Source organism: Melospiza georgiana, chromosome 4 (assembly GCF_028018845.1).
Source record: "Melospiza georgiana isolate bMelGeo1 chromosome 4, bMelGeo1.pri, whole genome shotgun sequence".
Lineage (NCBI taxonomy): Eukaryota > Metazoa > Chordata > Aves > Passeriformes > Passerellidae > Melospiza > Melospiza georgiana.
In genome coordinates, this window is record NC_080433.1 from 51,501,060 (window position 1) to 51,523,722 (window position 22,663).

Sequence of the window (22,663 nt, forward strand, 5' to 3'; positions counted from 1 at the left end):
ATGCCTGACGTTTTGTGGTGCAGCTGGGCTGTTTTACATTACGGGAAATTATTTCCACTTGTAATCCTGGTGCAGATTCCCTCTTTGCTGAAGGGACAACAGGCCAAGGAAAGATGTCTAAGTGTCTTAGCACTGTGCAAGTAGAGACTAAGATGGAGAGCCATGGTACTGAATCCATCGCCGCACGATTCGGTCCCATCTGACTTGCCTTGCTTTCTAGAAGCAGCTGGTTGGTATAAGCTCAGAGGCTTAACCCAGCCACTAGTATAATCACCCCCAAACTTGTTTTGTATCCTCTCTTGCAGAATGCTTCTAGGCAGATTTCAGTGGTAATATTGTCAGTTCACAGGGAATATATATTATATTATGGCTGCTGTTTTCCACAGGCAGTCATGGATTTGCAAAGTCTATCCTAGTTGTCCTGATTCAACCCCAGTTGTCCAGGCTCTCAGTACCTTTCCCTCCTCTTGTCCCACAGTGGATTTGTTCTCAGCTGTGCCAAAATGACTTTAAACATCAAAGTATGTAGCATATAGGTGAGCCAGAGTTTTGTCCAGGTGTGATATGATTACTGTTTTTGAAGGACATAAGTATGAACAGCCAATGTAATTGGGGTAAAAATGTGTTCAGAAACAGGTCTTGTGGTCTTCAGTGTCATGCCATTGTGGCTTGTGGGACTTTGCATATGGTTTGAGCTGGAGGAAAGCTCTTGCTGGATGACACACCAAAGCTGTAGCTGACATTCAGAACAGAGGAAGCTACAAAGCAAAGGCATTTGGAACCTCCCCAAAAGCTGCAAGAACAAACTGTGACATTTCCCCCCCTTGTTTTTATTTGATTTAATGATTTGGCTTCAAGTCAGTTTTTGTTTTGATTGTTTCGTTTCAGCTGAAGAGCATTTTGCCCTCTTCCTTTTCTCCTTCTCACCTACTGCATTTCTATCTGCATGCATCCTTGCTGAAGCATTTCTTTAGTGGAAATAAGAAGCCAGAAATGCTGCACCATGGGAGTGTCAAAACTACAAGGGCAGTTTGTGGGCTATGTCCCTAAACAGTCTGTGGGGTATCCCAAGGTCCTGATCATGCCTTTTGGGAAAGTAATTACTAGAGTCCTTGTTCCTGGCATTTGTGAGCGTTTGTTCTGGGGAGACCAGGTTGGATTGAGTTTATGGGGGGCACTTGGGGCCTGGATGTACCTGGCTGTATCCTGACGTACGTTTTGGTTGTAGTCCTAAGAGTTCCCCCAGGTCTGGGAGCTGGGCAGTGCTCCTGGCCCTGCAGTGTAGGCACACCCTTTGGGAATGGCCCCAGTGAAAGTCTTACAGGGTTGGTGTTTACCCTGTACCTTGTAGTCTTTTAAACTTCAGCTGAAACTGCAACACCTTCCCCAGACTCTTGCAGGGCTCCTTGCTGCAGCCTTGGAGAATCTGACTCAGGTTCATGTAGGTTTGGAAAACTACAGCTGCTTTTTTTGCTGTTCTCTCTAAAACAACTGGAAATCTTTGAGAAGGGAATAGAAAAATTTATAGCTAAAGTAGTTCAAAATGTTTTATGAGCTATCTTATATATCAGTTTAAATAGCAAAACAACCAGCCTTTCTACTGAAGAATTTAATGCATATCACATCTAGCAAGGCTTTAGTCTAATAAAGGTTGTTTTATTCTTTGTATCTTCATTTTTCATTAGAGGAATGCAACTCCTGAATTTGAATGCACTGTGCTCCCCTTAAAATCCTGCTGTTCTGTCAGCCTTGTGAAGATTTTGCTATTGGATTGGCTTTGAATGCTGCCCGGTTGGCTGGATGCAGCCTAGTTTATATTTATTATCTAAATAAAAGAACCATATAAAGTAAACAGTTGCCCTTTGAAGGCTGTGTGAAATCCCTAGTTACAAAAATATTAACCAAAAATTTGAATATGGGAACATGACAGGATGGGAGTATATGCTTGTGACACTCATCCCTCCTAGTGTAGGAAATTCAAACAAAATTGAGCCAATTATATTTTTCAGCCTCATTTTAGCCTTCAGCCCTCCTTCTTCTCATAAGCCACTAGAATGTAATTTGGATAGTTCAGCAGAGCTACAGTCAGATGCAGAATTGATTTATAGATGCTGCTATTAGAAGAATGATTATGTGCACATAAAGCAAACTGTGGAGCTCAATTAGTTAGAATGCCTCCTTCAAAGACTATTCTGCAGGAATTTGTTTTATAATTCAGTTCATACTGTATGTGTACTTTTAGATGCTCTTCAAAAACTTGAGAGCACTCCCTTTACTAGGAAAAGGTACTTATTCCATTTAATAACTGTTTTCTTTTATTGTGGTCTGGAAATGAATGGTAGTCAATGGCTTGTGGTTTAGTATGATTTAGTATGTTGCTGGTGCTGTGTATGGAAATTTTCTTGCTTACTGCCCTTAACTTGTTGGTGGTGACTTCCAGCACCTTTTTTTTTTTTTTTTTGTTTTGGTTTGGGTTTTTTTGTGCTGTGGATTTTTTTTTTTTTTTTTTTTTTTTTTTTTTTTGTGAGGAGACATGGCTGGATCAGTTAAGACTGGATCAGTTGCCTGTAATAGTTCCTCATAAGTTTTTATGAATGCAGTTGTCACCACAGGGAAGATGAGAGCATGGCTGCAGTGGGTAAAACTTCTTCTTTCTCCACTACCTGTTTGAACTGGTGGAAGTTCTTTGGACTTGTGGAGCAAGTCCTGGTGAAAGTTACTTGCTGTCTTTGGTAAAGTGCAGTAATTATTATCTCATGAGCATGACTGAAATGACACTGTCTGCACTTGACACCTCCAGGAGATGCTGGTGTGATGTTGGTGTTTGCTGCAGAGCTCTGATTGCAGATTGCCTCTGAGGGGGGAAATGCATCCTAATAGTGGGGGCTTCAGGGAGCACAGGCAGCTGCTGAGCTTGTCTTCTGAAGGGCTGAGTTCCTGCAGGTCTTGTGGTCAGTGGTTCTCCTCACTGGGCTTTCAGGCTGCTTTGCAATGTTGACTCTTAAAGGATCTAGCCTGAACAAGGAGTGAGACATGCTTTGAGTTTGGATTTTTTGTTTCTTTAATTGTCACTTTCATGTTTCTCTAAGTTAAAGATGGAGTGATGACACTAGTGATTTGTGAATTGTGGTCAAACCAAATACACACAATATTCTAGGAAAATAAACCCAAAATATACGTATTGTGGTTAGCGACAAATTTCTCATTCAAACTAATAATTCTCTCCTTATTTTTGCACTCTTAAGTTGAAAAAAATATGCCTCTGGTTTTGTGTACTAGAAATGTTTGCAGTATGAGGTTTTTAGGTAACTATTGAAAAACTGGAAATTATTGACTAAGATTTACCAGTTTGATTTTTCCAAGCTATTATGGAAGAAGCCCAGTTCCAGTGAAGTATTTTTGTTGGGTCTTATACTGATTACTAGGAGACAGATATCAAGAAGAAGCCTGAAGCAATATTTATTGAGCACAGCTGGTGATCTATCAAGCGCCTACTGCTAGTGTTCAAAGGCAATTGGAAGGAGGGATTTGCACTCTTGTGTTAGTGTGAAAAGAATGGATCTGACAGATCAAGGACTGTTCAGTCATCTTGCTTTTAAGAAATCCACCTGGTGCCTGCCCTGAGCAAAGAATGTTGTGCTTCATAAGAGTAGTAATAATTCAAAAGGCTGTGTAGCTTTTTTGAGCAGCAAGTATAATCTGACCTATTTGCAATACCAAAACTGAATGGCCATGTGTGTTGGCAGTGTAACATAACACTCCAGCAGTTAGTGTGATGGTAACCTTAGTGTTTAGGCAGCCAGCATGATGCAATGAGGTCTTGCTACTGTTGTCTGTATGCAAGAATGTTATCTGAGGTCACAATGGACGATTATAGGGTACCCAGATAAGGTTTTATATAATAAAGGATGGAAAATTCTCATCCACTGTAGTGATCAGGTATTGATTCAGGGTGACATGAAGATACCTCATAAATTATTCCTGCCTTGTAGGTGTTGTGGCAGCTCGGTTTCCCCTGCCTCTCACACAGCAATGAGGGCTGGGGTGGTTCTGGTGAGATCCATGTGATGGTGAAGGTTTGTTTCCTTGCTAGAACACACAGGCCAGCTGTAGTGCAGTGTTTGCATCCCAATAGCTCCAGTTAGAATAAAAGGGCCTGAGGGAGGGGGAATAGTTATAAATCTATGGACTGGCCTTCTTTAAGAGTAAGGGTGTTAAGCATATACTTTTTTGTCAGTTGCTTATGAGAATATCATAGGAATTTGGTAGAAATTAACTTCTTCCCTTTTTTTTTCTTTCTTTTGGGTTCCCCTTTGTGTAAAACAAATGAAATTCAGCTGGGTGTGACACTGTTCAGGAGCTTGGTTAGGACTTCACAGTTGCACAGGTTGTTGCGTTTCCTGAACAGATATTTAAATATTCCTGATCCATAACCCACAATGAACTGTTTCTGTTAATGGAGACCAGCATCTTCATGGGTCCAGCTTAAAGAGTAAAACTGTTTTTAGAATAGTGTAAGCTGAAAGTGGTGTACTTGAGAGCTCAGCTCCAGTGCTGCCGAAGAAAATCACCAGTTCTGTTGCTGTCCACTCTTGACAGCTATTCCTGAGTTAGTGTCCCAAGTAGACCAGAATGGTCAAATTGCTGTGACAAGAAGCTTGTGGACTGATTTAGTTCTTACACAGTTGATTACATATGCTAATGAATTGATTTTGTGCATTAAAAATGTATATTTTTTTTTCTGGTATAATGTATTCTGGAGATTGGGAATTATTTTTCTAGCATTTGACATCTTATTTGTAAATTATCTCTTTAGAGGTTTTAAGCTTGGGCCTTTTTTATTTTCTATGCATGTTATGTGCAAATTCAGCAGAAATATTGCATCTGTCTAGGCTTTGTGTGGGTTTTTAAAAGTCTTTGTTAGAGTAGTGGCACATGTATACAATAAATGTTCATTACATCCTGTGCAAGAAGCAGCAGGAAAATGCCACCCAAATGGAGCAAATAATTAGTGATAAAATATTTTGAAATTTGGTGAATTTTTAAACTATTACTTAAAGCTGAGTAAATTTTGTTAGTTTTTTTTTTAATTAGTTTATTTATTTATGTATTTATGCTATTAGGCATAACATCTTTTAGAAGTCATTAAAAAGTTGCTCAGGTCACATGTCAGGGTTTAGGCTCATGTCTGGTGTTGTCACTGTGCTTCACTGCTAGTAAACTCAGACTTTGGATGGGATATTAAAGGTACCATCTGCCACCCCTGGAGAAAGTAAGGGTTATGACCCTGGATCAGAACAAAACACCACCCCTCCCTAGAACAGAACAGGTGTCCTAGAAAATGTGTTCTCTTTCATTTAAATGGCTTCCACTGTATGCAAAACTAATGTTTTAAGTACTTTGATCCCTGCTTTTGCCTGTTCAATTGTGCTTCTCAGAAATAGCCTGTTATTTTGTAAGCTATTTGAATGAGAATGTAAAGTCAAGTAAGATTTTATACTGAGTGTTTTTTCCTCTCATGTTTATTTTAGATACTTCAAGAAATGTGAAGGCATCTCCAGAAACAGCTGAAATCTTTTTTCAGAAGTTAAGAAATAAATGTGAATTCACAATTTTGGTGACCTTAAAACAAGCTCATTTGAATTCAGGGGTTATTCTCTCTATTCACCATTTAGATCACAGGTAAGTACTGATACCTGTCTGCTGGCTAATGCAAGTGTATGAATTCATGCATAAAAAATTTACCCTAAATTAGAACAAGATTTTTGTGTAGCAGATAACTTGTAACTATTTATAGTGCTTGGATGGGTACATTGTGGAGATTTGTCAAAAGTCACAGGGGAAGGTCAAGAGGGGTTTTTCTTTACATGTCTCTTACCACCAAGGGCATGGAAAGCTAGTTCTGCATTGTTTGTAACCACAAAGAGCAGATTCTCAGCTGGTGTAAAACTGTCCCTGTGTATGTCACTATACCTATGCTGACTGACAAAGCCTGGCCCTGTAAGTCCCCCTCTTCATTGTTTTTGACAATGCAAGCAGTCCTAAAAAAGAAAAAAATATCCTCCAGTTATGGGTTTACATCTTCCCGTGAATGGCAAAGCACTTTACTCAAAATGTTGTCAACGTTAAAAAACTAAAATGAATGACACATAGGATTTAAGGATTATCATTCAATAGAATCAAGACTGCTAGAGAAATAAGATACTTTTTATATATGTACTTGAGTAATAGCTATTAAAGATAACTGCCCTATCATTCTCTGACAGAATAAAAAGGAGTTTTCAAATGTGCACTTTCTAAACAGTCATTAGCGCAAGAAACAGGTGAGCTCTGCTTTAGGTTCCTAGTTATTTTTATTTTCTTGTGTACCATGCCATAATTCTTTCTTGACAGTGTCACTACAAAATAACAACAACAACAAAAAAGACATGTTCAAGCACAGCAAAATGTCTGTTTCTTTTACATAAGCGTACAAGTTTTCATTAGGAAGCATGGTGACAATTATTTTGTGCTGGAAGATGCTCCAGTCAATTTCTGCAGAAGAGGCCTCATCTTCTGCAATTTGGCTGTTTGTAAAAAAAAAACAAAAAGACCAACCAAAACACAAACCACAAAACAAACAAGAAGGACAACACTCCCAAGGATCATTATGCCAAGTTTATAAAAGGATTTTCATGCTTGTAAAGGAGTAGTTAAATGTCTCATGGATGGCATTAGATGTGCCCTTTGGCTTTTAATAAACACATTCAGCTTTCTTCTGTGCTAGGATTGTATGGAGAGATGTCTGTGTGCCAGGGCAGTGTTTGTTCAGCTGAACTGTGCTGAAATGAGGACTGACCTAGGTGTGGGTAATACTGCAACCAGACAAGCACCTTGTGTAGTTTATTTTATGGTTTTAATGTTCTTTTATGATGAATGACAATAAAGACAAGAGAAAGTAGATGTTAAAAGGAAGCATTTGGATGGCTTATATTCAATAGCTGCTTCTTCAGTGCTGGATCTCCACCTCTGCCCACCTCTGACCAAGGACTTGGCTATAGCAGTTCTTTTAGTTGTTAACTTTCTGTGAAGTCTCTGTCACAGCAGTCACTGTAGTTAGTGGGAAAAGTAGCAATGCCAGACCTGACTGGTTTGCACTAGCTTCAGCCTTTTATCACACTGGTGTCAGAAAAAGTTGCACTAGCATTGAGCTGCTGCCTTGCAGTTCAGTTTACAGAGGTCAGTACTAGCTCTGACATTTCTGCAGTGAGGAGCTGAATGAGGGTGAGGAAGGCTGAAGGTGGCAGTAACTGAATGATGTAATTAGTTATCACACAAGTGCCTTTTCATGTGCTTTATTTTACAGAACTTTCCTGGCAACTGTTGGTTCTAGGGTAAAACCATTTCTACGGTACAAGAAAATAAAAATGTTTAAGAAGTGGGAAAAGGTGCATTTATTAATACTTGGTGTTTTTGAAAATAAGTCAGAGTAAAACTCATCCTCTCTTTGCATGGATCTAGGGTTGTTGGTGCAATTATGTGAATTTGCATTAAGGGCATTTCCTAAATTGTAGGGGTTTTTAAAATTTATAATTTTGTTTATAAACTTAAAATCATTTATGTGATTCAGAGTTGACTGACTCAGTCTGTGTTGTCTAGTTTTATGAAGTTATTTTTGTCCCTTTTTGCTGGCTCCCTTTTGAGAATCATCAAAAATGAATACTTCCACTGAGACATGGTCATGCAGCTATTTAAGGCTTTGTGTCTTAAGAAGTTAACAGGGCTGGTCTCACAACATTTCCCTTCTAATGTCATGTGTTGAATGCTGTTCTTGGGCTATCAGAGAGATACAGAAGTTCTCCATGTAAGTCTCAGGCTTGGGCATTTGCTGAGGCTGGGCTGTTGCTGTCATCACAAAAAGATGCTCCTGAAATGGTCTACTGAAAATATAGTAATATTTTCATACTCACTTAAATGCTTTGTTCTTTTCCTAAATAAGTATCAAAGCTGACTTCCCCTCTTACAATGATAATGCATTTCTGTAGTATTTAATGTATTAAAATATTTAATACAATACATATTTAATTTTAGTTTTAAAGTGAAAGAATCTTAAACAATACCTGTAACTGTCCTTTCCTAACTTGCCCATACATTTCCACAGACATTGCTTTCCCCCCACTGATTAGAGGAGCCAAGGAGTTCAGGCAGTGGTAGATTTGGGCACAGTGTGGAGGTGATAATTTCAGACGAAATTCTTGTGGTGTCAGGGAATTCAGATTACACATCAGTAATTGTTCAGATGAATTTCAAGCAGCTGAATGCATCTTTTATATATGGCAGATTTATATGGCATATGCCTGAAAGATAGAAGTAATAAATGTCTTCTTGGCTTCAGGGCTTTACCTTGACCAGAGACAGTGCCCTACCTAAAATGTGTTGTACTTCATGGTAGCAAGGTAAATATTTTTAATTGTGTTAATGAGGGGATAGCTAAAATTGAGTAGAATCACTGTTAAACACTGATTGCTCTGTGTTTCATCTTTCAGTTTAATCTGTATTATCCTCTACACTTCTGAATTTGTCTCACCACCTTCTTGATGGAAGAGTCAGCAGAGAGCTGATTTTGCTCTGTAATGGGGTTGTAATATATGTTTAGTCTTGCTGTTCCATCATATATTTTCATTTAATCATCAACAGTGGAGCTGATGATAGTAAAGCTTTTTCCTCCTTTTGTGGTTAGATGGCTTTATGTAACTAATCTTACATTCATATCTCTTGAGATACTGCATATTAAGCCCTTAAAGGATGGAGCTGCTGGATTGTAGTTTAATGATTCTTTCCTTTGGTTAGTGCTTTTTATATCCTGCAACAGAGAACTGAAATCAATAGTATGTTATGGACAGGCATTTCCTACACTTAATTTGTATCTCTACTAATTTATTCAATTTCTGCCTTCCTTAGCATTTGTTTTCACAGCAGTTGGTGTCTTGTGATTATCTGCTGTCAAATGGGCTGTACTGCACAACAGTTTCAAACCTCTTTCAGTATGTAGGAGGAACTTATCTGTGACATTTCTCTCGTACTGATTTATTCTACAAGGAGATAAGTTGCCAGAGGTGAATTCCCGATGCATGAATTTTGTTCTCTCATTTGACCATTGTATTAAAATAGAGGTGGAACTGTACGTTCCCTGCTTTTGATGTATGAGTGTCAGTATTTCTGGACTGCAGTGTGAAGTGTCCTCTCTGACACCACAAAATCTGCTGCAAAACTCTTACACTGAGAAAAGCTTTCAGTATTTACCACTTAAGCCAATATTTACTACTTAAGCCAATAATTGCAGAGCAGATGTTAGGTAATATGGGATTAATTTTCAAATGTTTAAGCTGTATATGGCTGTTCCCTGTGCCAAAAGAGGCAGTAGCTTATTTCTGCTTTTTAGAAATAAGCTGGTCCACTTCTGCTCCATGGTGTTCTTTTTTGGAAGAGAGAAGGTAGTGTTCTGTATTTTGTTTTTTTGGTATTAAATCTTAGTTTTTATTTTTTACTGGTCTGATAGTAATTATGAATACACTGGAATTTATTTGTAACAGCTTTTGAATTCCTGTAGTGATTTTAAACTTCTCTGGTGTCAGTCTCCTATTCTTTGGATGTAGTTTGCATGTTTCATCAAAGGTGTCAAAATAAGGTATTTTCATTCATTCATTCATTCATTCATTCATTCATTCATTCATTCATTCATTCATTCACTGCTTTTCCAGTGCGTGAGAAGATTCTGTGGGACAAAGGATTCTCTCTGTAGACACTGACAGCTTGACCAGGCTCTTTGTCCCAAAAGAAAAAAGTTCCTTGCTTGTGTTGGTTTGGGAGATTTAACTTCTATCCCTGAGCATGGTGTTAGATGGAAATATTTGTAAAGCAGCTATTTTGTGTTACACTCTGTTTAATGCCTTCATGAAGTTAGGAATGACCTGTTTCTTTGAGTGCTGGCTACAAAGATTATCATAAAATTGATTGATGCCATGTCACTCTTGCTTGGATTTGGGTTTTTTTGTTTCAGTTTAGTTTATACTCTGACCAAAGAAAAATAATAATAATTGGCAGTAGGATGTAAGTTTCTGTAGTTCATGCACCTAACTGTTCCATAGCTTTTGTTAAATCAAGTGAGGCCAGCCTGTCCAGTGTAAATCGTTGCAGTGCCAGCTAATCCAGGGTGCATAGTCTGAGAACATCTTACAGAATGCTTATATGCATGTGGAACCTATTGAATTGAGATTAGTGACAGGCCTTCTTGAATAAGAGACAGAGGATTTGTTTCTTCCTGTGATGTTGAAAATTGGCACTGAAATAGCTGAAATGTGAGTTTTGACAGATTTTGTTTTTCTTCCTATGTTGTGTATAAGGCTTTCTATGAGCAAACAAATAACGGAGAAATATGTATTCTTTTGGGGTAGGAAATGGAAACAGTTATGTTGAAACTGCCTTTTTCTTTTACTAATACATCTACTAGAAAGTTCTTTATTGTATTTACAGTCCTCTTGCTCTCCTTGGAGAAAATTTGTCAAGAAAAGGGAATGAGAGGCATGGTTTATGCCATTTGTTTTTACAGTGATTGAGTTGAGAAAGTTCTTCCCTTGTTGATTTTTAGTAGAAGAGGAAGCTTCAGGCAGGCAAGATTCGTATTCCTGGCAATGTGAATATATATTAGTGAGAACAAAATGGAATATATATTATATATTGATAAATGAAGCTAGTGGGAGAGATGAGAGGAATGAGAGCAATTGCTCAAAGACATGAATTAGTGTTTCAGAATTATTTCTTAAATTTGGAAATTTGATTTCATATCCATGGCCCAAATAGGAACAGCATGGGCAATGTGCTGTAATATTGGGGTTGGATTTTTCCAAGACCAAGCCAACACCTTTTGCAAGAACAGCTTTCCTTGGAGTGCTTTGAAGAGCTTGGTGAGACCTCAGTTCCTGCTTCTGGCTCCTTCTAAGCTCCCATAAGGGTTGTGGAAAGGCCAGCTGGGAGCCTTGCCTTGTCATCAGCAGTAGCATTGGATGGGCTGGAGGATCTTGCTCTTGTGATGGCCATGGGCTCTTGGATCATAGCACTAAACCCAGCAGAAGCTATGAACACTGTTGTGGGGGTAAGGCAAGATTTTGCCTCCCTGATTTGGTTGACCTCAGAATTTGGGAGGTAAGCAAAGAGGTCTCTGAGGTGAGAGGCAGGGTCTTGACTTCAAAGGCTTCCAGACCACAGCAGTCCTACTGAAATCAGATGAGGGGCTGCAAGGAGTTGATAAGAGCAATATCTTACTGACACACATTTTTTTTTTCCTGCCTGCTTTATTAGTTTGAATCAGGCACAGAAACTGAGTGGCACAGTGTTGGAAAGAATTTGAACAGCCTCACATGTTTGTTTCCTAACTTCCAAATCCATATCAGGGTACTGAATCTCACTTTCCTAGGTGCTGCCTTGTGCTTCTTTCTGTGTGGAGAGAAGCTGTGCAGCAGTAGCTTGTGCAGGTGCATGTGTGTGGATGGTGCCTCTCTGCCCTGCTGTTATCTCTTGCCTGGCTGCTCTCTCCCATGAACATCCCAACAAGGAGGGTGTTCCTCCATGCATGTCCCAGTGCTGGTTCCATCACCTGAGCACATCATGAATGCACCTTTCTTCTCCACAGCTGTTCTCTGGATCTGTCAAGTGCAGGGAGCAGTGCTGTGCTGAAACAAAGCTGAAGTGCATGACTGTTTTTGTGGTGGAAGAAAATAAACAAGAGAGATGTAAATGCCAGAATGATCTGTTGGTGTCTGACTGGGGTGCTTCAAAGGCATTTTCCTCACAAGGTTAATTTCTGCTCTGCCTGCTTTGGAGCAGGAACTTGAACTTTTTTTTTTCCACCTTAGAGAAGTGCCCTGAGAAATGCCATTCTCCTTTTTTTTCTCCCCACTTGATGCAGTGCTGATGCAGATTTGTTGGCAGTGTCAAGGGCTTGCTAGTAAACCAAACAGTGCCCAGGCTGGAGCACTGGCTTGCTGCTGTCCATTTTGCATAATTGTTAGCATCTTCCTTGGCATGCTTCTGTCTCCTGCAGTTAGTACCCTTGCAGATGACGTCAGGGCAGTCTGTGAAGCAGCACTGGCCCAGACCTGTTCCCACCAGTCAGTGTGGAAAAGTGCACCAGTTTCAGGGAAAAAGTGTGAGAGATCATCAAGATGGATATGAGTTGAAGTGTTTTATAATAGAAATTTGAGAGAATGGTTTTGCTGTCCTGCTGTTTATATGATCTGTGTTGTTATGCATCTTCTATTTTTTGAGCTCTCTTCACTTGGGATTTCTGCTTTCATATATGTAATAATCATGGCATTAAAGATATTTGAGAAAGTTTTCCAGAGAATCTTATATTTGCGCTGTCTCTCTCTCTCTCTCTCATTTTCCCACTTTAGCAAGGATGTCATCCTAGACCCCACAAGCTTTGCTGTGAGAATGTTTGTGTCTGTCAAAAGATTTGGTTTTAATGAATGGATCAATGTTTTTGTACAAAAATGCCCTAAATCAGAAAATGACAGTCTGGCTTTAAAACTACATTCAGCAAAAGGATGGGTCAGAAATGGAATTGGTGGCATTCCTGCCCATTGTGCATTTGCACTAAGGGCTACAACTTTTCCAGAAAAGCAAAGGAAATTTTTTAGCTAATAATTCCCTGATAAAAATGCTACTCTTCTCTTGTCTAGGTAGAGCTCTAGATGGAAAAGGATAAAAACAGTAAGATCAAGCAGTAGTGTGAGTGAGAGATGGGAACTAGATTCTTATGGGTAAAATGAAGACACCATAGAATCATTTCGATTGAAAAAATTATAATCTGTCTGGGGATATTTTGGTGCCATGTTGTTCTAGGGAATGCGCTAAGCAATAAAAACTCATAGTTAGTGTTTCATAACACTTAGTGTTACTTGCAGATTAAGTGTTCTGAAACATAGAAGAATAAAACTCACGGTCCTGACCACCCAGTCATGATACCACAGAAAATACAAATAATGCATTGCTGAATGTGGTAGTGGTGCTGCATGAGTTGCTTTTGTATCTTCATAATCTACTTCTAGCAGAATTGCTTGCTGCTATTGTGCAATGAGGTCTACTTTGTAGGATCTCCTTTTTCTTTTTTAATGTTTTATGTTAATAAACTTAACAAAAAAGGCACAACTTTGATAGAAAAAGTCTTCAGATAAAGATTTTTTTTATAGTAATGGAGATAAGGATTTAAAATTTTTTTCTTAAGTACATATTGCTGTTTAATTTTATTTATTTGCCTTTTTTTCAGTATAGACCAAAGAGCCACGAAGAAATATTTTAGCATTATACCTATAAATGTGAGTAGGAAAATTTAAAAAACCCCACCTCCCTGTTATAAATTCTTAAGCAGCAGACATGATATTTTGCCTTTAGCTTCTGAAGTACTTGTCTACATGGTGTAAATGCAAGTCAGAATTATTAGTTGTGTGGAGTAAGTGTGTGCATTTGTTGTGTGAGAAAGGATGCCACATGAATAAGTGAGCCATCAAAGACCTGGCATTGCCAACACTGGAATGGCCATACCTCCCTCTTCTCAAAGACATCTACTGTGTGCACTGAGACCAGCTGGTGTTTCACCCCCTAAATCTCTAACTTTTTGCTGTACATCCTGACTTTTACTTCCAGAGTCTCCCTTGTGCTACTCTGCCGCCTCCCAAAGAGCAGGTCGTGCCCTGGCTGGTGTGACCACACGCCCTGTGGATGGTCCATAGAGCTCCACAGTGCGCAGATCTGCTGAGTCCCTGCTCTTACCTAGAAGTTACAATAGATCAGTGCTGAGCAGCAGAGCAAACATCACTGTTTTCTGTCTCAGATTCCTCCAGGGCATTCAAAACAAATGTCTTCCTCTTACAAAGCCAGGCTCCTCCCTAGTCAGTACATTAGGGATCACTGGCTGGCTGGTTTCCAGGCAGAGCAGCTGATCTGATGCTGTGGCCTTGGCTGTTGCCTTTGCAGTGATTGTGCACACACAGAGTGATCTACAGAGATGTAGCAACCTTTTCTTCCAGGTTGGCATTTTCTTCTCTGTATGTTGAACATAGCAAAACATAAGCACATATCATCTCCCTGTGAAGTTAAATCCAAGTTTACCCCAAGGTAGGTGTGGTTGTTTGGGGGGACTTAAAATTAGGTAGGCTGGTATTGATTAAACAACCACAGAGATTACGGATTTTAGAAAGAGAGGTGCAGGTTCTGCTGTTGTGTTGGGTTTCTCATTGTGGTTTATTTTTTACGCCAGTAGTCATTTGCCTTCTGCAGCATAGAAGACCTTGGAGCTGTTGGGAGAAGCATCAGTGATGTTTAAAACGGGATATCTTTGGCTGCTGCTCTCACTGCAATGACTGGGCTGGGCTAGGCTGATGTGGACAAGGAACTGGTGATTCAGCTGATGAGGTTCCCCTGAAGCTTTTCAGTAATAAGATTCTTGGCTAGGAGAAGACTGCAGTACAATGCAGTTAGTCTTTCTTTTGGGAGCAAGTCCTTCAGGAGTTGACAGCACCCTCCTTTTTCTCTCAAAAGATTAGTGATCTGGACTGTACCGAGAACTATAGAGTGGTTTTATCACCACACATGAATTTCTAAGATCCAGGTCTGTTTGTTAATGCTTAGCGTATTTTCTGAAAGATTCTTCCAAACCTTTGGAAACCATGCACCGAGTGTTACAGCCTCGTGGATGGAACAAGAAGCCTCACTGTGGGCAGACTCTGCATTTTCACTCATATATGTTTGTCACTGCTGAGTCTTGTCCTATCTCCTGAAACTCATGAGGCTGAGACAGAGCTGTGTAAGTCCAGGCAGTTAAACAAATGTAGAAAAGGGGAATAGCAAGCACAGCATTTTGTAAAAAAAATTGAGTAGAAATGATTCACTTTCACGTCTGTATTTCAGCATCATGGCATTTGTTCAAGCTGAAAGCAGTATTGCTTTGGCTGTCATTTCACTTGCTTTCCTAATTGTGTTTTGCTGCTGCCTCTACAGATTATTAATAAACCATTAAAGATTCTCCTAATAATTCTCCTAATGGCTGTTATTTTCTTTTTCATTTTGATGCATGTTTTCTCATTTCAAAGGTAGTTATATTTGTTAGTTTACCAAATGGAAGAAGAAAAGATATTATCTGTGAATATCAAAACCGTGTGTTAATCATCATTAAAACAAAACCACAAGTGTCCACAGTTTCTGTGCAGTTTTGTGTAGGAAAATTTCCTTGCTTATTACAGCATTATCAATTGTCAGCATCCTCTCTCAGCAGTTCTTAATTCATGAGATTTATACAGCAATGTCTTCTTTTTATTGGAAAATCCATGGTTCACCTGCAGAGGTTTCATTATCTTACATGCATAAGGGCAACACAAGTGTTTGTTTTCTACCTTCTCTGGTGATTTTATGTCTAGTAGTGTAGTTTCTTCCCTGCCTGCAACTTTGTGTGCTGCCATTGGTTCTGCTATTGACTTGGAATGAAGGAGAGCTCTTAGTTCTACCAGCAGGTAATGCTTCAACATATCCATGCCTTTTGTTTTCCATTTATTTTTGGCAGCTGGGTGGAGACACTTAAAAGTTGCTGGAGGAGTCAAGTTCTCTAATGTTCTCCTCTCTTTCGGGTTGAGAGTAACCTTATTTTTATCCTTGAAGCTTGAGTTATGAAGGGGGTGATTAAGTTGACTGATGTCCTGCCACTGTTGTGCAATTTTTCCAGCCAGGCCTTCAATTAGTTTCCACTTCTTGCCAATGCAAAAATTATTTTTGGGCGATGAGGAGGTAAATTGATTATAAAATTTATATCTGACTCTAGTTAACTGCTTTCTTAATACTGGGGAGAAAGAAGAAATTGTCCTTTGCTGGTTTTGCAAAAAAACTAGTTGTTTTTGTGCTGTTGGTAGGTGTGTTCCACTGTGGAACAGCCTGAAGGAAGCAAGGATGTGCAGTAAGCCCAGCCTTCTCCTAGGGATGTTGATTGTACAGGATAGTTTTGATTTGGTCTCAGTTTTTAGTTTTGATTTGGTCTCATTTTTACTCTTCAAAACGACAATCATTGTCTTTTCTATTCCTTAATATTGGTAGTCTGTTAAAGTAAATGGCATCACCCATGACGTGCACTCAGCTTACAAGCCACTGCCATGTCTGACTGCAGATGTAGCCACAAAAATAGACAAACATGAATTGTCCATTCTCCCAGTTGTTGTGTATCTTACCCCATCCGTTATTCTCCTTGCTCTTCAAATTTAGGTTGCAAATGATTGTTAGAAAATCTCTATTTCTGTTTCTCTTTCCTGTGTAAAAATAATTTTCTTGGGGAATTTTAAAATGAGAAACTTAGTACTTTAAAAAGACAAATGATTAGTCAGGCTTTATCCCATAAGATGTCCGACATGTGAGACAGCCTGTCTAAGAACTGAGTTTGGTTGTGGAGTGCTTTTTAAATTGAACAGCTGGAATTTCACCATCAAAGCTTGTATTTACAATCTGCCAGATGCACTTAGCACAGCTGCACTGTTGGCTTTTTGCTAAACATATATCCATATTTACATATATATGTGTATACATATATAGATGTGTATATATGTGTGTGTACACCCACCCTGCAAATACACATAGTAATTTAACAAAGCAAATAAATACACATATATAAATTGTTCTGAGGAGTTAGCATTTCTTGATTTTATATATATTTGGAGAAATTTTATTACAGAAAATGAAAGAAGGTGTAACAGTTCATATAAAAGCCAACAAAGCAGTGTTCAGTCTCAGTCTTTACTTCCCTTGGTAATTACTAATGATGAGGCTACTGCAAAACTTGGAGTTGTCTTTTGTGCATTCAGATCTTCAGAGTATTGCTATTGTGCTTTCATTGTATAAGGCAATTATTTATAATAGTGTAATTCAGATCATGTTATGGAAAATTGTTTTGTTGGAGGAAAACATATTTGGTTTGGAATCTTGTGTAGTTACATGAAAGTTTGAACCTGCTATTATTTGTCACTGAGAAGTGAGATGCAGTGGAAATCTGAAAAGGGTCTACTTTTTTGCCTTTGTGTCTGCATGTTTTTCTTCCTTTATTTAAATAGTTCTTGCATGATGATGAGAAGATGTCTTATGTAAAATGTTGCTGTGCTGAAAAGAATGGTTCATGACATGATGATGCATTTGTGGTACAGGTACCTGGAGCTGGAAAGCAGCGGTCATCGAAATGAAATCAGGTTGCATTATCGTTCAGGCAGTCATCGCTCCCACACAGAAGTGTTCCCATACATTTTGGCAGATGATAAATGGCACAGACTTTCCTTAGCAATCAGTGCCTCTCACTTGATATTACATGTGGACTGCAATAAGTAAGTAAAGAGTGCTGTTTTATAAGAAGTTGTCACATTTGGAATATTTGAGCTCTGAGTAAATTAAATGATAACAACCTGGGATTGTATTTTCCTGTTCCTTTTCAGAATTTATGAAAGAGTTGTGGAGAAGCCTTTCATGGACTTACCTTTGGGTACAACCTTTTGGCTGGGACAGAGGAATACTGCACATGGTTATTTTAAGGTATGCACTCCCTGATAGATAGAGTGAAATAAATTATTAAAGGAATTGAATCATCTTTCATATGATGAGTGGCTGAGAGATTTGGAATTGTTCAGCCTGGAGAAGAGAAGGCTCAGGAGGATCTCATCAGTGTGGATAAATGTGAGGGAAATGAAGATAAGGAATCCAGACTTCTCACTAGGGCCCACTAACAGGCCAAGAAGCAATGGGCAAAACCTGAAACACTTGAAATTCTCCACATCAGAAAACAATTCTACTATGAGGCTTGTCAAAGAAAGACGACTATGGAGATAGTCAGAACTGTTTGGACACAGTCCTAGGCAATCTGCTGTAGCTGATCCTTCTTGAGCAGGGAAGTTGGAGCAGATGACCTCAGGAGGTCATTGGTTTGTGCTCAATCAGTTTGTGCTTCTGTAATCATAACACAGCTCTTGGATTGCTTTGAAATTGCTCTTTGGCCTTTGCTATTGGAGGGCAGCGTACTGGCTGCTAATTGTATCTTAACTAAGCATGTAAAATCTGCCAGCAAGCATGGGATCTATTCTTCTGGGTGAAATCATCCTTTTCCAGACATCGTAGTTGAATTTCATGCTGAAATCTCCCTGAGCTCTTAACAACATGCAGCTCTGCAGCTGTGTAACAGACATGTAGTTTCTCAGCATTTTGCAAGCTTTGTGGAAGGATCCCCATCAGAATTTGTTGTGGTCTAACCCCAGCTGGCACCACCTAGCCACTTGCTCCCTTTTTCCTCCCTGGTGGGATGGGGAAGGGAATTGGAAGGGTAAAAGCTAAAAAATTTGTGGTTTGAGACAGAGTTTGATAGGTAAAGCAAAGCAAAACAAGGAATTCATTCACCACTTTCCATGGGCAAGCAAGTGTTCAGTCATCCCCAGGAAAGCAGGGCTCTGTAATGGTTACTTGGGAAGGCAAGTGCCACCACTCCAAACGTTCCCTGCTTCCTTCTTGTCCCAGCTTTAAATGCTGTGCCTACTACCCTGTGGTCTCAGATATGACCCCTTCTTTGGTCAGCTGGGGCAGCTGTCCTGGCCGTCTCTCCCAGCTCCTTGTGCATCCCCAGCCTCCTCACTGGTGGGGTGGTAGGAGAAGCAGAAAAGGCCTTGCTGTTGTGTAATTTCTGTAACATCCCAGCGATGTTTCCAGCACAAATCCAAAACACAACTTCATGCCAGCTACTTTTCTGTGAAGAAAATTAACTCTACTCCAGCCAAGACCAGCACAAACTCATGAAGGGTTTGCATTAATATATTTTTCTTGACTCTAGTTTCTTCAGTCTTCAAATCTATTTCAGACTTATAGCTTGTAAAAAATTTGCATTTTATTTAAAAGAGTATTTCTAAGTAGCTGAAACTGCAGCTGTTTTCAAATTACTTTTTAAAGGTCATTTGCAAGCTTTTCTGCAGTGACTAACTAAAAATAACAATGAATTCAAACCCACCAAACTCTTGCCACATAATTATATCTTGACATTTAATCTTATGTCTCTAAAAATTATTCAGTATGCTTGTACATCTATCTATTTTTATTTCTACTTATTCTTCCAACACTGAATTGGGTCCAGACATGAAGGCTATTTATTCATAAGTATTTTTTTTAAATCAGGTAGTTTTTCTTTGTGGGCTTTAATGTTTTACATGGTGAATGAAAAAACATAATTTTGACAGGTAAAAAGAATGTATCCTTTTGTTTTCTCTCCACTAACACATAGGGCATAATGCAAGATGTGCAATTACTTGTCATGCCTCAAGGATTTATTTCTCAGTGCCCAGATCTTAATCGCAGTAAGTCTATTAATTCTTATATCATAAAATGAAAGGTGTGCTTTTTACCTTCTTTCTGTCCTACAAGCTTTCTTAAAACCTTGGATTTAATTGTGTTGTTTGTCAACTTTGGCATGATTGATCCTATTGTGAATTAATTTATTAACATGTATTGTATTATTCCAGCATGCCCAACTTGTAATGACTTCCATGGACTTGTGCAGAAAATTATGGAACTGCAAGACATTTTAGCAAAAACATCAGCTAAGGTAATGTTTACTAGGACTCTATTCATAGAAGAAATTGGGATTGCCAGTCTTTATTTGCTGTATTTTTAGATTATTCATGCTTGTATGGCTGTGTGCAGAACATCCCTGCATGCTATGTTTGCATCTTTATATATCTCTGCCTAATTTATACATACAGATTCTCAGTTCAGAGAGTTTTCTTGTGTTTTAATATTTTTATAGAATCATGAATTTTAATAGTAAAGAGCATCCAAATCCCTGAGCAAGGAAAGGGCTCACAGATATCCAAACTCTACCTATAAGGCTAATAAATCAATAAACCTAGAACGAAATAGGTAACTATGTTTATTACAGCAAGATTTACCAAAGTAAGCTGAGCTGCCAAAGGTGCGTTCAGACAAAATATATGCAGGACAAGGAACTAAGAATCAGGAACCAAGCCAGGACTTTCTTCTTTCTTTCCTGTAGAATATTACACCAAAAACATTCATGTGTTCACGTGAAAATAGACTGCTGTGCTTTTAAATGTCAGTTCTTTAGATATCTGCTGGAATGCTGTTACCTAGCTGTTTTGATACACTAATGTTAGAAATGCCTTGGCTGAAGAGCAGAAAAAATTGTTAATGGTTCTGAGCTTATTTGGCCCCTCTGTCTGCGAGTACTTTATGTGGAGCAAGATTCTTGATCAGTGTGCCCATACAAAGATGAGAAATGAGGAGCTGTACCCATCTTGACCTGCCCATTTTGTTTTATGATGTCCCTGATGTCAGGGTGATAAGAAAGATGAAATGCACTGTGTCTCACTTCTCAATTTCTGTCTCTGAATGGCTGCGGTTTAATCATGTTTTATTTAACAATACAACATGATTAAATTGTTTTATTGTCTCTGATTGTGTTTTCCTAAATGTATTCTCTCATCTGTGTACTGGGGACAGTTTGAATTGTGTTTTTACTAATGTGGAGGCCACTTAAAAATTCAAAAACACTTTTGTGAACTGTAAATACAGTTGTCTCAAGCTGAGCAGAGGATGAACAAGTTGGATCAGTGCTACTGTGAGAGAACCTGCACAATGAAAGGCACAACCTACAGAGAGTTTGAATCCTGGACGGATGGCTGTAAGAACTGCACTTGCATGGTATGGCTATGGTTTGAGTGGTGAGTCAGGAACTCCAGTGTTTCCTCTGAATAGGTTTATTGAGAACTTCCAGATGTATTCTAGGTACTAACAACAAAGAAGTTAAAAATCTGTTCCAAATCTAAGGAATAGTATTAATAAATATGTTTTCCTATATTTTCTGCACTACTAGCACGTGTAGCTCCTCTATTTCATGTCACCATACGCAGGTGCTAGGGAATATACTTAGATTTCATGTTATTCCATTGCCCTGAGTTGCAAACAGTTTCTCTGGAATGTTAATTCCTTGTTTTTGTCTCTAAAACACAGCCTTTTCTTAGCAAATGATTTAATAGATCCCTTGTGCCCGATTTCCTTTGGTTGCCTTTGGTTACATCTCAATAAGTAATAAAAAGTAAAATGTCAGGGTCATATGCAAGCTTTGTTATATTACCAGTGAAAAAGATTTGGTGGATGGAAGATCCCCAAAGGTATCACAACTCCATATGTGATTGCAAGTATCCTTCCAGGTACTAAGCTAGGGTGTCTGTATTGCTGTCCATTCATATAAAACTCTTTCATTCCATTTGAACTCATTAAATCCTTAATCCAAAGGCCATTAGAAGGCAGTGAAAAGGTTGTTGTTGTCTGTACTGCACCTTAGATTGATTTACTGCTATCTATAATTGGCTAAATGGGTCTCCTTAAGCTTAATATTTTTTTTACCTTTATATTTCTGGATGGGTTTTCATTTTGCTTTTAGTATTTTATAGCATCAAATCTGGCTGATGAATGTTTAAAATTCTTTCAATTTAGAGTTAAATTCATTGCATATTTTTGTCTTGGATTTTTCTCACAGCTATAATATTGCTACCTTTTAGACATATATTCTCTCCAACATAAAATCAGAAGGCAGAGTATTGTTCTGTGCAGTTGTCATTTCACAGTAATCTGTCAGTTTTTTTCCTGATTGGCAGAATGTTTTGCCTCCAAATAGGTTTGCCTCTAAAAAAAAAATTGTTCATTATCATCTCAAAGCGCACATCATTCATGTTAAAAGATTGTATGTGTGACATTCTGAAGGTATGGTTTCTGTTCTTGCAGTTATTAAAAGACCCACATTAAACTATCTTTTTTTGGACATTGTTAGAAATTTAATTGTATTTAAAAATAGATTTTCAAGTTCCTGTGTTTGAGAACATCTCTGCTCCTGCTAAATAAAACCCCAGTTAAGCACCTTTTGTTCTCCTAGAACGGCACGGTGCAGTGCGAGGCTCTGGTTTGCCCCCTCGCTGACTGTCCTCTCAACTCTGCCCTGGCCTACGTGGATGGCAAGTGCTGCAAGGAATGTCAGTGTAAGTTTCACTGTTGTGCCTCTTGCTAATGAATGCTTTGAAATCTTAAATAATAGGAGCCTTTCTGTAAGTATGTCAGTGAAAGAACTGGTCATTAAAATAGTTGGGTTGAGGAGTCAGGGAACTTCGATTTCTCTGAAGTGTTGTGGTGAACTGATAACCAGAAGGTTTCAATATTTCATGTGGGATATTTTGTTTCAGTTTAGTTATGTTGGTTTTATTTAGCACACATAGTCATTTTCAAAATTTAAAAAGAAGAAAAAATTTGTTACAAAGCTTTCTGCAGACTTCCATTATCTATGTTTTAGACCAAACTGCTGCAAATTCAAGAGAAATTGCCTGATGTTTGACCAGGGTCTCCAACACCTTTATCACATGAAGAGTGTACTACCAACCTTATGTTATTAAGCTTAGAAATGGAGGTTCAGATTTATGATTCTTCTTCCTTAGTTAAGAGAAAAGAAGAAACCAGCAAAACCCAGACACCTAGAAGTGTTATTTCACAAAAGGTCATAAAATAATTAAAGGAAAAATGGAAAAAGGTGATTTATTTTGTCTTTTAGGATTGGATACAT

The 22,663-nt window shown here is 38.6% G+C and overlaps 1 protein-coding gene across 2 annotated transcripts in view; it reads left to right on the forward strand.

Annotated features, from left to right (window-relative positions):
* The window catches only part of NELL2 (neural EGFL like 2), a 134,988-nt gene that overhangs the window by 13,135 nt on the left and 99,190 nt on the right, over positions 1–22,663 (forward strand). For both annotated transcript variants that reach the window (XM_058021901.1, XM_058021902.1), the window contains exons 3-9: positions 5,532–5,682; positions 17,214–17,387; positions 17,496–17,592; positions 19,319–19,391; positions 19,557–19,639; positions 20,626–20,754; positions 21,986–22,088. In XM_058021901.1, the coding sequence (XP_057877884.1) occupies positions 5,532–5,682; positions 17,214–17,387; positions 17,496–17,592; positions 19,319–19,391; positions 19,557–19,639; positions 20,626–20,754; positions 21,986–22,088 (810 nt within the window). The remainder of the gene's footprint in view (positions 1–5,531; positions 5,683–17,213; positions 17,388–17,495; positions 17,593–19,318; positions 19,392–19,556; positions 19,640–20,625; positions 20,755–21,985; positions 22,089–22,663) is intronic.